The sequence below is a fragment of the Zea mays genome, chromosome 8 (assembly GCF_902167145.1).
Source record: "Zea mays cultivar B73 chromosome 8, Zm-B73-REFERENCE-NAM-5.0, whole genome shotgun sequence".
Classification (NCBI taxonomy): domain Eukaryota; kingdom Viridiplantae; phylum Streptophyta; class Magnoliopsida; order Poales; family Poaceae; genus Zea; species Zea mays.
In genome coordinates, this window is record NC_050103.1 from 86,786,401 (window position 1) to 86,803,123 (window position 16,723).

At 41.5% G+C, this 16,723-nt stretch overlaps 1 protein-coding gene across 1 annotated transcript; it reads right to left on the reverse strand.

Annotated features, from left to right (window-relative positions):
- Nucleotides 1-9,045: 9,045 nt before the first annotated feature.
- On the reverse strand, nt 9,046-15,621 carry LOC103635503 (lichenase-2). Its single transcript, XM_008657938.3, has 2 exons — nt 15,314-15,621; nt 9,046-10,370 (listed from the first exon to the last, which is right to left on the reverse strand). Exons 1-2 carry the CDS (start codon nt 15,384-15,386, stop codon nt 9,436-9,438), a joined length of 1,008 nt encoding a protein of 335 aa, XP_008656160.1. The 5' UTR covers nt 15,387-15,621; the 3' UTR covers nt 9,046-9,435.
- Between the last annotated feature and the right edge of the window lie 1,102 nt (nt 15,622-16,723).

The window sequence follows — 16,723 nt, forward strand, 5'->3', positions numbered from 1 at the left end:
CTATCAGCTACAAAGCCACAATTTTCTAAATTTCCAGACTTTGCTTAACAAGGCGATTGGCCTTGAAAGCAAAAGAAGGGAATTGTCAGACCACAAGAGAAATTTCAGGGACAATCTAGCAGGAACACTCGTTCATATAGCAACTCTCAAGGTTCTCAGTTTCACTCTACAAATCAGAGAGGAAATAATAATTATCAAATGCAACGCTCTGGATAGCAAGGACGGAGAAGCAACCAATACCAGAACCAACAGAGGAACAACTCTCAGACCGGTCAAAGGTCTAGTGGTTAACAGCAAAATCGTCAAGGAAGCGTCGTGAACACACTGGCCAAAAATAACAATACAACTACACCAGTTCAGCCTAGTGGATGTTTTAAGTGTGGAGAAATTGGTCATTATGCCAACAACTGCCCAAAGCACAGCCCACAGACACCCTAGAGGAACAAAAGTCAAAGAGTTGATCTGAATATACCTGCTTGTGGTACTGCATAGAACAAGACTCCGCAGAACCAGAGTAAGGGAAGAATAAACCATGTGATTGCAGAAACAGTTCCAGAAGATGCGGATGTGGTGTATGGTATGTTCCTTATTAACTCCATACCTGCATCAGTTTTATTTGATTCTAGAGCATCTCACTCTTTCGTAACAAAGTCATTTGTGGAAAAACATAATATATCAAACTATCCTTTGAAGAGGAAACTATTAACTAGATCACCAGGAGGTAACTTAGAGCCACTCACTCATGCCCTCAAACTAAGCTTGAGATTAGAGGAATAATCTTTCTAGTAGAGCTGATAATTTTGGAGTCAATTGGAATCGATGTGATACTTGGAATAGATTACCTAACCAAGTATGATGGATTAATATCTTGTGCTAAAAGAATGGTTACGTTAACAAGTCTGCAAGGAGAAAGGATTAAAGTCAATGTTAGTATGCCAGCAGAAGCAGAAGCCATGGTAAATCAATTGGAGGAGAAATCTTTGGAAAATATCAGAATAGTATGTGAATACCTAGAAAAATTTATGAAGGAATTACCAGGTATGCCACCTGATCATGATATAGAGTTCTCTATTGAATTAGTACCCGGAACTGCATCTATATCAAAAAGACCTTATAGAATGGACATCAAGGATTTAGTTGAACTAAAGAAACAAATAGAAGAATTACTAGAAAAGGGTTTTATCCACCCAAGTTCGTCTCCTTGGGGAGCCCTAGTTCTATTTGTGAACAAGAAAGATGGTTCGAGAAGAATGTGTGTCGATTATAGAAGTTTGAATGAAGTGACAATTAAGAACAAATACCTGTTACCTCAGATTGAAGATTTGTTTGATCAGATGAGAGGAGCTAAGGTATTCTCAAGGATAGATCTAAGATTAGGTTACCATCAGATGAAAATTCGAACCGAGATGTACCTAAGACAACCTTTACTATAAGATATGGATTATATGAGTTTTTGGTCATGTCATTTGGATTTACTAATGCAATGGCTTACTTTATGAACATGATGAATAAAGTATTCATGGAATATCTCGACCAGTTTGTGGTGGTATTCATCGATGATATACTAGTATACTCTTAGAATGAAGAAACACATGAAGATCATCTAAGACTAGTTCTGCAAAAGCTTTATGACAACCAATTGTATGCAAAATTCTCAAAGTGTGATTTTTGGCTGAAGGAAGTCGCTTTCCTAGGACATATTATCACAAATGGAGGAATCAAGGTAGACCCTAGGAAAATAAGTGAAATACTAAATTGGAAGCAACCAACAGATGTGTCAAAGATAATGAGTTTCCTTGGACTAGCAGGATACTACAAAAGATTCATCGAAGGCTTCTCCAAGATAGTGAAACCTCTGACTTCACTACTGGAGAAAGGTAAAGAGTTTAAGTGGGATGAAGCATGTCAGAAATGTTTTGAAGAATTAATGGAAAAGCTAACCACTGCACCAGTCTTAGTAATGCCTGATATTCACCAGGGATTTGATGTGTATTGTGATGCACCGCATCTAGGACTTGGATGTGTGTTAATGCAGGAAGGAAAAGTAATAACTTATGCCTCAAGGCAGTTGTGGAAGCATGAACAGAACTACCTGACACATGATCTGGAATTAGCTGCCGTAGTGCACGCTTTGAAGATTTGGAGACATTACATGATTGGAAACAAGTCCAAAATTTTCACGGATCACAAAAGTTTGAAGTACATATTCACTCAGAAAGAAAACTCAACCTAAGATAGTGAAGATGGCTTGAGTTAATCAAAGATTATGATTTGGATGTACAGTATCATCTAGGAAAAGCAAATGTAGTGGCAGATGCTTTGAGCCACAAAGGTCAAGTGAACAATATTGCTACTTATTTGATGCCGCAAGAATTATGTTGAGAAATGGAACAACTTAATCTTGGTATGGTTAATAATACGGAAGCAGCCGTTATGGAAGTGGAATCTACTTTGAAACAAGAAATTCGTAAAGGACAGGTAATCCGACGAGAAAATTAAGAAAAATAAAACACATATTAATTTGGGAAAAACCTCTAACCTTACATAAGATGAACAAGGCACAGTTTGGTTTAAAAAGAGGATATGTGTACCAGAAATTGAACATATACGCCAACTTATTTTGAGAGAAGCTCATGATTCGGCTTATTCAATACATTCTAGAAGTACTAAGATGTACCAGGATTTAAAGGAAGAATATTGGTGGTATGGTTTGAAAAGAGATGTTGTTACTTATGTTGCATTATGTGACGAGTTAAGGTAGAACATCAAAGATAAGCAGGTTTGCTACAACCTCTTAAAGTACCAGAATGGAAATGGGAATAAATTGGTGTGGACTTTATAGTTGGATTACCCTGTACCTGTGATGGTTATGATTCTATATGGGTTATTGTAGACAGGTTGACTAAAGTTGCACACTTTATACCTGTGAAGACAACTTACTCAGGAGCTAAGTTACAGAACTCTACATGTCAAGGATTGTTTGTCTGCATGGTGTACTCAAGAAATTGTATCAGATCGAGGAACCCAGTTTACCTCACGCTTTTGGAAAAGATTACATGAGTCTATGGATACTAAGCTAAATTTCAGCTCAACCTATCATCCAAGACAGATGGACAAACAGAAATAACAAATAAAGTTTTAGAGGATATGTTAAGAGCTTGTGCTTTAAAATATGGTAAAAGTTGGGATAAGTGTTTGCCCTATGCAGAGTTCTCTTATAATAATAGTTAAGAAGCAAGTTTAAAGATGGCACCTTTTGAAGCACTATATGGAAGGAAATGTAGAACACCATTTTATTGGAATCAAACTAGAAAAAGTCAAGTATTTGGTCCAGAAATTCTGCAAGAAGTAGAAAAGCAAGTGCAGATTATTAGAGAAAATTTGAGAAGAACACAATCAAGGCAGAAAGGCTATGCTGACAATAGAAAAAGAGAATTAATCTTTGAAGTTGGATACTTCGTATATCTTAAGGTTTCCCCAATGAGAGGAATGAGAAGATTTAAGGTTGAAGGCAAACTATCTCCCCGGTATATTGGTCCATTCAAAATTGTGGAAAGGAAAGGAGAAGTAGCATATCAGTTGGAGCTACCCGACAGTTTATCGGACGTGCATGACGTATTTCATGTGTCACAACTCAAGAAATGTTTAAGAGTACCGGAAGAACAATTACCCATGGAAGAATTGAACATTAATGAGGACTTGACTTATTCTGAGTATCCAATTAGAATTTTAGAAACATCTCATAGAATTACTCAGAGTAACGTTATCAATATGTGCAAAGTTCAGTGGAGTCATCATTCGGAAGATGAGGCAACTTAGGAAAGAGAAGATGAACTCAGAACGGAATTCCCCCAGCTATTTTCAGAAGTTTCTTAATCTCGAGGACGAGATTCTTTTTAGGGGGTAGGTTTTGTAACACCTCAAATCCATCAATTAAAATAATACATTAATAGTCATTTAAAATTTAGTAGAGGGTAAGAGTAAAAAATTTAAATTAAGTGTTTGATCTCATTTATCTTTAAAGAATGATTTGTGTTTGCTCGTGATTGATTGATGATTTTATTCATAAAAAATCCTTTTATGTGAAAACCAATTAATTAATATAGAAACATTGGTCCAAAAATAAATATTTTAGTTATAAATAATTTTGGTATAATTAATAATGGATGAGTTCCACACAAATTATGGTACTTCGTAGCAATTACTAATGTTTAAAACCAACATAACCTTTCCTTTTATTGTTAGCGTGACAAATCATTACTACTCCATCTAATTCAGCAACCTCAAACACCATGGAGTCCATTGTACCAATGTGGTCTCAGAAACGACCTAATGCATGCAAGAGCCAAGAACACAAGGGACGAGCACACAGTGGTAGTGCTCACATGGATCTCCAAATCCTAACACATATTTTGCAGGATCCATGAGCCATCATCAGAAGAACACAAACCACGTGCAGATAATAAATAAAATATTAACACACCCAAATTATGTTTAGTCCTTAGCACAACAAAAAACTAACACCCAAAACAATAGAGGAACAACACAATAATTTTTGCAATGACAGAAGGATGGGTGACAGGTACATAGAAGTGGTAGAAGCATACCGAGTCGACACTGTGGTAAGGGAAAGACCATGTAGATAGGCGATGTCAAGCCATCGAACGGGTACAACAGGTAGCAAATTAGGGACCCCCATCCCTCGCCTCCCCCACTTCCAAGGTTTCGTAGAGAAGGAAAGGAAGGGAAGAGGCGGGCATACCTGTTCGTTGTCGGAGAAGGACACGACGAAGACCTGGGCATCTGAAGGCGACATAGGTAGTATACCGCTAGATACATATAGCGAGAGAGCATGCGAGCAGAGAAAGAAGACCTGCCGGAGCAGCTCCAAACCGAGAGGCATCACACTAGGCGTCAGCCCGAGAAGGGTGAGAGAATGTGAGTGCCTTCCCAGCCTTGGACCCGCCCCACCACCAACTTCGTAGCATATGCCGACTACTGCCGCGCTACGGGCCTTGGTTGTCCAATATCTTAGACCTGGACTCCTCATCGCCAAGATAACCTAAGTGTGGTAGGTGCCACCATGTCCTCCTCGACGGCACGCACTGAGAAAAGCTAGGAGCAAGACCGACTCACCCGTACCCGCGTCGACGAGCGTCGGTTGCCTTGCGGCTGCGACCATGGGCGGGGGCAGCAGGTTGGGGAGGAAGAACAGGGCGAAGGCCAGGAAGACGAACAGGACGTCCGACGACGGCGAAAATGATGGTGCATGTATGCTATGAAACGTCCTCGTGGACGTGCAATAGCCACTGCGAGGGTCGGTGTCGGGACTGGTGTCGGACGAATACGGGGAGGAGGCGCCAGCTCCCACGCCCTCTGTCGAGTATGGGGTGGCGCGGAGGCCGAGGCATGAGGGGAGAGAAAAAAGAAGCAGGATTGCGAATGAGGTGACGGCAACTGAGGCAAGGACCATCATTATCGTGCGGAGGTATAGATGGTCAAATGAGTCGTGTCTGGCGGACCGACCCGAAACACGACCCATTTAATAGTGTCGGGCTTGCTGGGGTCGTGCCGTGCTTGGACCGTAGCCTCGGCCCGTAGTGCAGGCCCAGCCCGAAACGATTATTTTTTAATTTTACAAAAAATTGCATATACATATGTACAATTTATATTCAATATTAATAACACTTGTGCATGATGTTGGTTAGACGGCTTCACTTAGTGTTTCCCGCCCTTCTTCCATCAAGGTGTGGATTCGAACCCCACCTCCTGCACTATTTTTTAACATTTTACGCTGATTTAACTAAATAGTCCGACATGCTATCGGGCCATCTCGCGACACGGTCAACAGGCATATTTTATTTCATTTAACCAAATGGTCCAATGGGCTAATGGGCCAGCCCGGCACGGTCAGCAGATCGGCGTGTCGTGCCGGGCCTAGGCCGGAGCTGCGGCCTGCGTGCCGATCCGGCACGGCCCGATAATTAGTCGATCCTAGCGTGCCCGTGCCGGGCGCCCATTTGGGCATCTATATGCGAATGTTGGTTGTGCGGAGGGGTCAGACGTGCAGCAGGTTAATTAAAATAGATGTGAGGAGTTATTTGCAAAAAGATGACGCAGAACGACCGTTGAAATTTATACTTTAATATAGTAGAGAAGAGATATAGATATCCATGTTAGTTAGAGAAGTTTAAATCTCTACTACTTATTAAGTTAGCAATAGTAGCCTGCCTTTTTGTGTTCTGTCATTCTGCGATCTCAGCCGTCCATTCTACTGTTATACAATCTCAGCCGTCCAATCCCGCACACCAGTTTTCCGCGCGCAGAAAAAAAATCAAACCGAGACTGCCTAGGGATTGAACCTTGGATCTATTGAGCAGAATGTCTATCCTTCCACCCTCTAGCCAACATGATTCATGTTGAATTATGTACAACTTCAACTAAAACGTCTTTTGTGTTTAACCCACCGTCCACTCTGTATGCTAACTGAGTCTAGAAAAACATTTATAGCTTGGCACCCGATGTTTCTAGAATTTGGGACGCAGTCCAGGAAATAAAGAAAATAGGGAAAAGGAGTTTAGAAATTGATTTTTAGTTTAAAAATAATTGCAGAAACCCATTTAATTCATGGAAATTTCATATTAAATCCAAATGAGTTCATTCTAATTTCTATAATTCTATAATATTATTTTTATCACATAATACCTCTGTTTTGTCATGAAAACAACAATAAAATTGATTTCGTAATTAATCCTATATCAAATACATAGAAACTTTGGAAATTCGTAACTTCCCCATTTTAATTCCAAATTGAATCGTTCCAGTTGTGTTAGTCTCGTATGAATATTTACTACGCAGTAACAACATTGATTATACCATGTTTCATACTTTTATAATTAGATATTTATTTATCCTATGTTAATTGGGTTAATCTATGTCTATTGGATTAATTTATTTAATATATTAATATAGTATTCTAACTTTGTGGTTATACGATGTTTGACCATTAGTCTTGCAAACACACATTTACCTTTTTGTTTAAGCAAAAGCGTATGGTGGTACGTGTCCAATGACTAACGATGTACGAGAGAATTTCTTCCGGTATGTGTGAAACGTGCTCTCCAATAATGAGATCATACAAATCGTGATATATATCAAAGTCTGCATGATACTGATGGTTGCAATGTAGTGGTGAAACAGATAGATTATAAATAACAAAATTTATGTATGGCCAGAATCACAAATTGATTATGAAACATTTTCTCATAACGGTATAACACATATTTTGTATATAAGTTATCGTAGTATACTGGTATTATATATTCCCGTTGCAACGCACGGGCATTCAACTATCATGTATAGAAGTCTGCATGGTACTGTTGGTTGCAATGTAGTGATGAAATAGTTAGATTGAAATAACAAAATTTATGTATGGCTAGGATCACAAATTAATTACGAAACATTTTCACATAACAATATAACACACATTTGTTCATAAGTTATCATGATATTAAATGTTTCCGTTGCAACGCACGGGCACCCACCTATATGTGTTTATGTCTACATCTATGACAGGAAACACATCTACTACATCTCTCTCCAAGCTCACTTGCTACCATTGCACAATGCGTAGTAGTAGATAAGTATCACCGATATTCTTGAATTATATTTTTGGATGGAGGTAATATTATTTAAAGAAGAGCTTTGCATGCTATTTCTTTTGTTTGAATAATGCATTATATTTAAATTCCCTTTTTTGCATGTGTGAAATTTTTTCTTCGTAATATTTTTTTCCATGGATCAGATTTGTGAGTCATTTTCATAAACCAACGCCAAGCATGAATCCATGTTTCCTACTTCAAACCCCGAACAAACTCCATGAGCAGGAGGCATTCTCGTTGTCGTCGCTCATCGATGACGAGAAGAAGCTTGGAGACTGTCAGTTCGACCTCTAAAAGCAGTCTTACGTGGTCGCATGCGCCGCTGTGTATGACAAGCTCCCGCGAAGCCGCCGCTTGGACGCGGTCCAGAGCAGCTGCACCGCGCTGTCCATCATTAAGCAGGGGGGCTCATGGTTGTCGCCAACGTCGACGACTCTCGGGTTGTTCTGGACACCGCATCCGACGACGACGCCATCACGCCGTCCAGCTCATCGTCCACCTGAAGCCCAACCTGCCGCGTAAGTCGCTACTGACCGGACATGAATTCTTGTGCGCTGGGACGATGGACGTTGCTGACGTTGTGTGAGTGTCCTCGAACATGATGTATGTAGTGGAATAGCGCATTCGGTGGTGCAACGGCCAGGGGTACTACCTCGCTGATGAGCCCGGGGTGCACTTCGTTTGGCAGCCCAACCAAGAGTCATCGGTACTCGTCATGTCGCGTGCGTTCGACGACTACTATATCGAGGATTGTGGCGTCATCTTGGTGTCGGAGGTGACACAGAGGAGGATCGACAACAGTGACCAGTTCGTCATCCTCGCCACCGTCAGGGTAGCTTTTGTGCTGGCCTGCCTTTAATTCTCTTCGCAAACACATACACACTTACCTTTTTGTTTAAGCAAGAGCATATGGTGGTGCGTGTCTGATGACTAATGATGTACGAGAGAATTTTTCCGGCATGTGTGGAACGTGCTCGTGCTCTCCATTGATGAGACCATACAAATCGTGGCATATATCGAAATCTGCATGATACTGATGGTTGCAATGTAGTGGTGAAATAACTAGATTAAAATAACAAAATTTATGTATGGCTAGGATGACAAATTGATTATGAAACATTTTCTCATAACAATATAACACAAATTTTGTATATAAGTTATCGTAGTATACTGATATTATATATTCCCGTTGCAACGCACGGACATCCAGCTAGTTTAACTAAATATATAATAAATAACAAATATATTTGTATTTTACAATATTAATATTTTTATTAAATTGTGTTCAATCTTGCTTTTTACTCTTGGAACGAACGAGGGGGAAATGTACTAGCTAGTAGTAGCTTCTAAAGGATCAAAGTACGCGTACCGGAGACAGACTATCTCAAACTAATGAAACCGTATATTTATACGGTGCGTGATAATGTACATCTGTATCTTGTCCATCATCAACCTCTCTCTTTATACTACTGCGAAGGAAGATCATCAACGGACGACGACGTAGCGTATGTATCTATATACTATACGGTACGAGCGCGTCTCCAATCCCTTTCAAATGTGTATAGCATTAGCATACAAGAGATACCCCGGCGTACGCATCTGGGGGTCGCATTGATTGGGTACTCCCAGCGGTCGCAAATCAAGCCCACAAACCATACACACTACATGCTACGCGCATAATACTTGATACTTACAAACGCACGGACATATGTACGAAACAAGCAGCTCGATCGATCGGAGCCCCGTGCGTGGAGACGCCAGGCGGATCGGTTGATCAGAAGCTGATGGGGTAGACGTGGTGCATGTTGGGGTAGAAGAGCCCCCAGTTCTGCTCCACGCCGCTCTCCTTCTGGTTCTCGTTGAACATGGAGAAGAGGTACGTCTCGATGCCGCCCGGGTGGCGCGGCGTCCCGCGCCCGACATGGTTGATCAGGTACTGGTTGTACACCCTCGCGTTCGCCGGCGTCGCCTGCACGCCGCCGCCAGACGGCCACCCGGTCTCCGACACCACCAGCGGCACGCCGGAGCCGCCGCCGTTGCTGGCCATGGCGAGGTAGAAGGCGTCCACGGTGGTGTCGAACAGGTTCTGGTACCCGTAGGCGCCGTCCTGCACCACGGTGCCCGAGGAGGTGAAGATCGCGTAGCTCATGTCCATGGCGCTCGGGTTGTAGGCCCAGGCCAGGTACGGGTAGATGTTGGCCATCAGCGGCGAGCCGGTGCGGGCCAGGAACTTGAGCACGGGGCCCATGTACCCCTGCGCCTCGACGGTGAACTGCGCAGCGGACGGCGGGCTGTACACGCCAAGGATGGCCTGCGACACCGACGTCGTCACCTTGATGTGGCCCAGCCCGGCCGCCGCCAGCGCCGCGTGCACGTTCTCCATGGCCGGCGCCAGGTTCCGCGCCGCGCCGCCGGCCACCTCGTTGCCCACGCACACGTGGCGGAAGGAGACGGAGGGGTACGCCTGGATGTTGTTGCGGACCCAGGACGCGGCCGCCGCGGGGCTGGCCGCGATGTTGGACAGCGCGTCGTTGGGGGTGCCCACGGTGACGCTGATGTCCGTGCCGCCCACGGCCTGCAGCACACCCTGGTCGGGCGCGTACAGCCGCATCGCCGAGATGCCGTTCGCCTTGTACATGCTCACCACCGTGCTCGCCGCCGGCAGGTCGTTGGCGCTCATGCCGTAGCACACCCCGATGGCCTCAACACCTGGACGCACACGTACGTACCAATAGTTATTAGTTACTTAATTATTAACCATGGAAAATTTACTGTCGTTTACCGTATATTTTCCACCGTCCCGGATAATAAATAAACCGTAAGTAGCTTCGAATTTAGCGTGCAGTTCAAAATACGAATAAGAAAGAAATGAAACAAAGTGTGCAGATACTATTACTAGAACTGGACAACAGGTAGCTCGTCGAGCAGATTTTTGAAAGCTAGAGGAAAGTGACACTGAACGGAATTTTTGTGGATGCACGCTCAGGCATCTTCTGCCTTTTACGGCTGTGTGAATGTGCTTATATATCAGTAGTTGACTGCCGAGGAATATTATATTTTGGCAGCAGCTTGACCGGGATGTCGCTACGTGCAAGAAAGTAGCAGGATGGAAGTGAGTGGATTAATATGATGTGTTTGGTTTGATGAATTATTTTATCTAAAATGAGGTGGTATATCATGAATCTATTATTTAAATTTAGTGTAATTACTTTATTTTTTATATTAGTACTAACAAAATAATTATGAGAAATGATGTGTTGATGAATCAACTTATTTCATTATACAAACCAAACAAAAAATGTAAGGAGTCCTAACGAAGTCATATAAACGATTTTATATCTTAAATATAGAAAAGATTATTTATTTTTCTACTATTTAACCTTTTCTAAATATGGAGGACATTTACTCTCATCCCCTATATGTAGTCTCTTATCTTCTATATTTATTATTATATAATTTAGACAATATATTATGTAAACTAAAATATGTATAAGACATTGAAAAATATAATAAATATGCACTTAAAAATCTAGAGTGAAATATATCTTTAATATTATATCTTTAATATGGATCTTTGAGATATAAAGGATGGTAGAAAATGTTGTTAAAGAGAAATAAGATGTACTAGAAGAAAAACTTTATTACAAAGGATATATATATAGAGGAGACACAGCCTTTGTTCACGGTCGCCAGGGCAAACCTTAAACAATGGAATAAACTTTGACCTGCTGGGCAGTGGAACTTTTCACTTTGACCCGCCCCCCACGTACGCTGTTTGCAATTTGCATTGATTTTAACTTTGGCTGTAAAGCAGCCTGTGTTATCCTTTCGAGAATCGGCGGTCGCTCCGTTGTAAGTAATAAATCGTTCTAAATCTTAGATTTGAATAAATTTATAAAACAAAAAAATAGTATTTATGCATTACTCTTAACTAATTATATTTTTATAGTATATATATTTGCTATCGTAAACTTTCTAAATTCTCTCTATTGTTTTGGTTATGTTTAAAATATTTTGATTTTTTAAAAGAGTCATAATGGTTTATAATTTACATGTGAGTGGGTAAAAGATTTGTAACAAGTGTGTAAGGCTTTCTCTAACAGCTTACTCATTCATCATGCCTATATCCAAACTTCACATGTGAACGGTGAAGAACAGTGTTTTGAGTTACCACGGTCTAAGTACTAGTAAGGAGATGGACTAGGAATATGTTTAAGGGTGAGATGAAGTAGGGACCACATGAAGCTAACGAAATTATAGAGGGGTGGGGATAAAGCTATTGGTCCAATGTCCACACCAAGACCGTTGGATAGTCCACGTATGATCGATGTGGATCGCCAAAGCCGTTGCCTACCTAGCTTACCTAGCCCGCCTTCACACGCATATATATATTCTCTTTCGTTGAACCGGCAGAGAGCTTATATAATAAAGTATATCCTGATCAGACGACGACCAAGACTATACGCATCTGTTCGTATAGCAACCTTTATGATTTGCAAACCCTTTCATTTTCATGCACACATTAATCTATATCTATGTATCCATTAATATTAAAATAATATGATTTAGGGAGTGTTTGAATGTACTAAAACTAATAGTTAGTGGCTAAAATTAGTCGAGACATCCAAACACCCTAGCTAATAGTTCAGCTATTAGCTATTTTTGGTAAATTAATTAATAGTTAGGTAGCTATTTGTTACCTAGATAATTCCACTAATAATTTTTATCCAACTAACTATAAGTTCTAGTGCATTCAAACACCTCCCCGTGTAAAAAGTGAGTCGGTTGGTTGTGTGCTGCGCATGGATGCATGGCTAGCCGGACCAGCATGCACCCATGCATATTACCACCAGCTAGCCGCCGTATATATATATGCTACTCCCTCCGTTTCTTTTTATTTGTCGCTGGATAGTGCAATTTTACACTATCCAGCGACATATAAAAAGAAACGGAGGGAGTAGCTAGCAAGCTAATCATCAAGCTTGAAGAATAATTAATGGCTAAGATTGACGACGCCACGACGGCCGGCGAACCGATGGCGGAGATCGAGTAGTGGAGGAAGACACAACAGAAAAGGATAATCACCAGCGACGACGGGCGTGGTGGTACGGTGGGTTTGTTTTGCATCGCTCATCAGAGTCGTTGCACCGAAACCGTTCTGCTAGCTCCTCGATCTCTAGTCTCAGTAGAGACCGGCCGAGAGCCGGGCATCGGATCGGATCGAACGGACCATGTGTTAGCAATTAATTCAGGAATCTGGAGCAGTGGTAGGACAGGCTCTTGAACAGTAACCCAACAGAAAAGCTTGCACGCACGCATGCATGGCAGGCGGGCCGGGCGCCTGGCCGGCGAGAGAGAGACTGCAAGGGTCTGGGCCGGGCAACCGGGCTGTCTTTAATTGTGATTGGTCGTTTAAGGAAGATGGTTAAGAGGCAGGAAACGTACCTAAAGTGAGTAACTTTCTGTGCTTTTTTCGTTAGTACTAGCTAGTAGCCGGCCAGAAACGTCGTCTTCTAGGCGACTGACGATGAAGATATTAATTCCCAGGCGAAGGCCGAAGGGTATATTACATGCTAAAGACGTTCTTCCTATGTATCCAACTTTATTTTTCTTTAGAAAAAAAAGTTACTGTCATATAATTAGGCACATGTGTATTCTTACCCCCTCTGATGTAAATAAAAAACTAGAAAGGCATGCGTGTCCCCCTCACTAATTATTCCACTTGGATGTCTACCAGAGCTGCTCCAGACCCGCTTCAGCACGCACGTGAAAAAAGTTTTTCCAAGCAAAAGGGAAAAAAACTGTTATTAGTCCACATGCAGTGCAAGCCGGCAGCAGTCAAAAATTGGGTTCCTTGATTTTCTTAAGAAAGTGACTGACATCAAGAAAAAAACATTACTACTACGACTAGAGCTAGCGATCCATGCATGAAGAGTGAAGGAGACCCAGCAGAAAGGAAGCGACGGGAACCAAATGGACCGGCGCGGCTTTTGACGGCTAAGGCCTTTCCGTTTATCTAAAAATGGACCATAAATTATTTTAGCTCATCAAAACTTATATAAATTAGATAAATAAATCGACTAGAAATTGTTTCATGCCTCCATTATTTTAGAAGAAACGAACGGCCCTTAAGGATATGTTCGGTAGCAAGAGGATTAAGTGCTGATTTGATGACTAGGAATTACGAGTGCTGATTTGATGATCACAAATTACGAGTGAATTTATAGAGAGAGAGCAACCGGCTTGAACGCTGGCAAGCAGAAGGCCGACCAGCACTCTCTATGCTAACACGTCTCTCCAACAAGACTCTAGCTTAGATGGTTAGCATAGCCACCAAATTGATCACCGACAGCCCGTGGTCCGTACGGTCTACCGTAGCCATGCGGACAGTTCACGCTTACATAGAATCAGTTAGGATTCTGAGTTTTTAGCAGGATTTGTTAGTAAACCCTACAAGATTAACTCGAGAACCGATTTGAAACGGATCCATACCTCCGCATTATATAGATGAAAGGTTACGACTGATTAAACTCGTGATCCAATTAAATCTACTTATTAATTTTACCTTATTTGTATCGTTCTTTCAATTTCTATTAATCTAGTCTTAAGTTGAGATCTAGTTTAGCCGGACGACAGGGCTACCTTTGTGATTGGCCGCTTAACGAAGATGGTTTAGAGGCAGTCAACTAATTGTACTAGCTAGCTAAAGTGACGCGCGTGTGCGGACCGAACAAATAAAGGGCAGACTTCCGTTTGCAAGCTGCTTGTTGTTGCATGCATGCCCAAGCAGGGGCACAGTAACTTTACTAGCGTCCATATTTAGCCGTCAACTTTCTCTGTGCGTTTCGTTAGTAGCTAGCCGGCCAGAAACGTCGTTTTCTAGGCGACTTGGTCAACATGCTAAAGATGTTGTTTCGTTGCTATCCAACTTTATTTTAATTTCCTTTGGAAAAAAAAATACTCTCACATAAGACACATGCATTTTTTCCATCTGTACCTGTAAATAAAAAACTAGAAAGACATGCACCGCCCCGCCCCTAGGTAAGGGCGTGTTCGGCTGGCTACAAGCCGACACTGTTGCAGCTGTTTGGATTGCTGCAGCTGCAATCCATAGAGAGAAAAATACTGTAGAAGCCGCAGCCGCAGCCGGATTGCAGCCGCAGCAAGCCGCAGCGAACAAGCTGTAAATTCCACTACTACGATGTCTGCTACCCGCGTTCAGCGCATGCAAGCACGTGAAACAAGTTTTCCATGCAAAGAAAAAAAATTTGTCATTGCCGGCAGTCAAAAACTTGGGTTCCTTGATTTTCTTAAGTGACTCATCACATCAAGAAAAAAAATTACTACTACTGTTCCAGAGACATCCGACTTTTCACAACTAGACAAAATAAATTAAATTAATAAACCCAGAAAGAAATCGATGCATGGCCACCAATTGGACTAAAGATTAGGTCTCGTTTGGTTTGTTGATGAGAGAGATGTGTGTGCGCTTCTGTGTCTCGCTCCAATATTATCTATTCGCTCATGTCGTGGCGAGGTAATTAACTAATCTATTCTCTGCTTTCTCTCAGGAAGTACGTCTTCACCTATATATGAACGTAACAGTGCATATATGAACAAAAAAAAGATGGATGAGAGAGAGAGGTAATCACTTTGTGGAATGGATGCAAAGACGCCGAGGAGCAATGACATGGCGAACATGGAGCCTACACCTTGCCTTGGCATTCTCTCTCTCAACCTGTTTCTTTGTTGTCTTGAAGGCTGACAAGCAAGTTATAAGCGAGCAGAAAGCCGGCCAGCACCTAGTAGCGCTTTCGTGGCTATATATGCTAAGTTGCTAACACGTCTCTCCTCCAACAAGCTAAGAGACTCTAGCTTTAGTTCTCTCTCTCTCTATCTCTTGACTTGTGCTGGACTGTGTTTCCTTGGCGAAACAAGTGGTGGCAGGAGGCCGCTTATATAGACGCCGACGATGGGAGAGGCGGACAGGGTTCGGTCCAACCCACTTGGAAATTTAATCGCAAAAAATGGCCCGCTTGGCCCTCTCCAGCAGCAGTCAACTTTATAGTTCATCCTATTCCTATTGACGAGCCGTTTATTGCTGGCGTCACGAGTGCAGAGTCCCACAGTGTCTGGTAGCCAGAGGTTGACTTGGGGTTCATCGTACCAAACAACTTTTGAAAAAAAAATATGATTTCAATTTTTAGGCGCCCACCATGATGTGTTTCCATGAAAGGGAAGTTTTTAGGCCAACCAAGAGTACTAGCGTATGTTCTTTTTTATTTGTCAGTCGTGCTTCAGTTTAAAAATAAGTTTTAGTTTAAAAATAAACTAACGAACAAAAAAATATTCAGAAACAAAGGTACTATAATTCAGTTTAAATAAACTAACAGGCAAACAAACAACACCGATTATTAGTTGAATTAATTATCTAGATACCTAGATTATAATAATCTATAAATAGATCAGTATGTGCTTATGTAATCCATAAGTTGGATTATATAATCCTGTAAGGAAACAAGGAGTGCCTTACCTCAATGTAGCTTTTGCATAACCTTTTTATGAGGTCATCTAATTAGATGTTTTCTAGGACAATTGCGATAAATAAAATTCATTAAGGCAGAGGTTAACCAAAATCCCATGGTATCTATCTTTCGTTGTTCTCCTATATTTGTCAATGAACAATAGCAAGTCCCAAATCGCCTTAACTTCACCTTCATTTATGGATTCCATAAATCTGTTGTGAGGAACTTCTAGTTCATATCATGACAATAGTAGTGTATTTGGTGTACCTAAGGTGTGTGATAACGTTAAACTATGTTTGTTTAAGCTCAATCGTAATCGAATACTATGCTAGGAATTGATATCGTCCTATTTAAACTTGTTACCGCTAGTACTCGAGTGTGAATCATTATTGTTATCATTTATATTATATTTTGTGAACCAAACATCATCTAATAATTAATAATTTGTTATGGGTCAAAGAATTACTTGCACCGCTTTAATGAGGTATTAGGTGCTGGGCTCCACTATGCCCATGTATGTACAACTTTTTTTCCACA

Coding starts and splice junctions, on each gene's coding strand:
- LOC103635503 (XM_008657938.3), bottom strand. CDS start 15,386: ATGCCAAGGCAAGGTGTAGGCTCCATGTTCGCCATGTCATTGCTCCTC. Junction 10,371..15,313: donor CTTTGCATCCATTCCACAAA/GTGATTACCTCT, acceptor GTGTGCGTCCAG/GTGTTGAGGCCATCGGGGTG.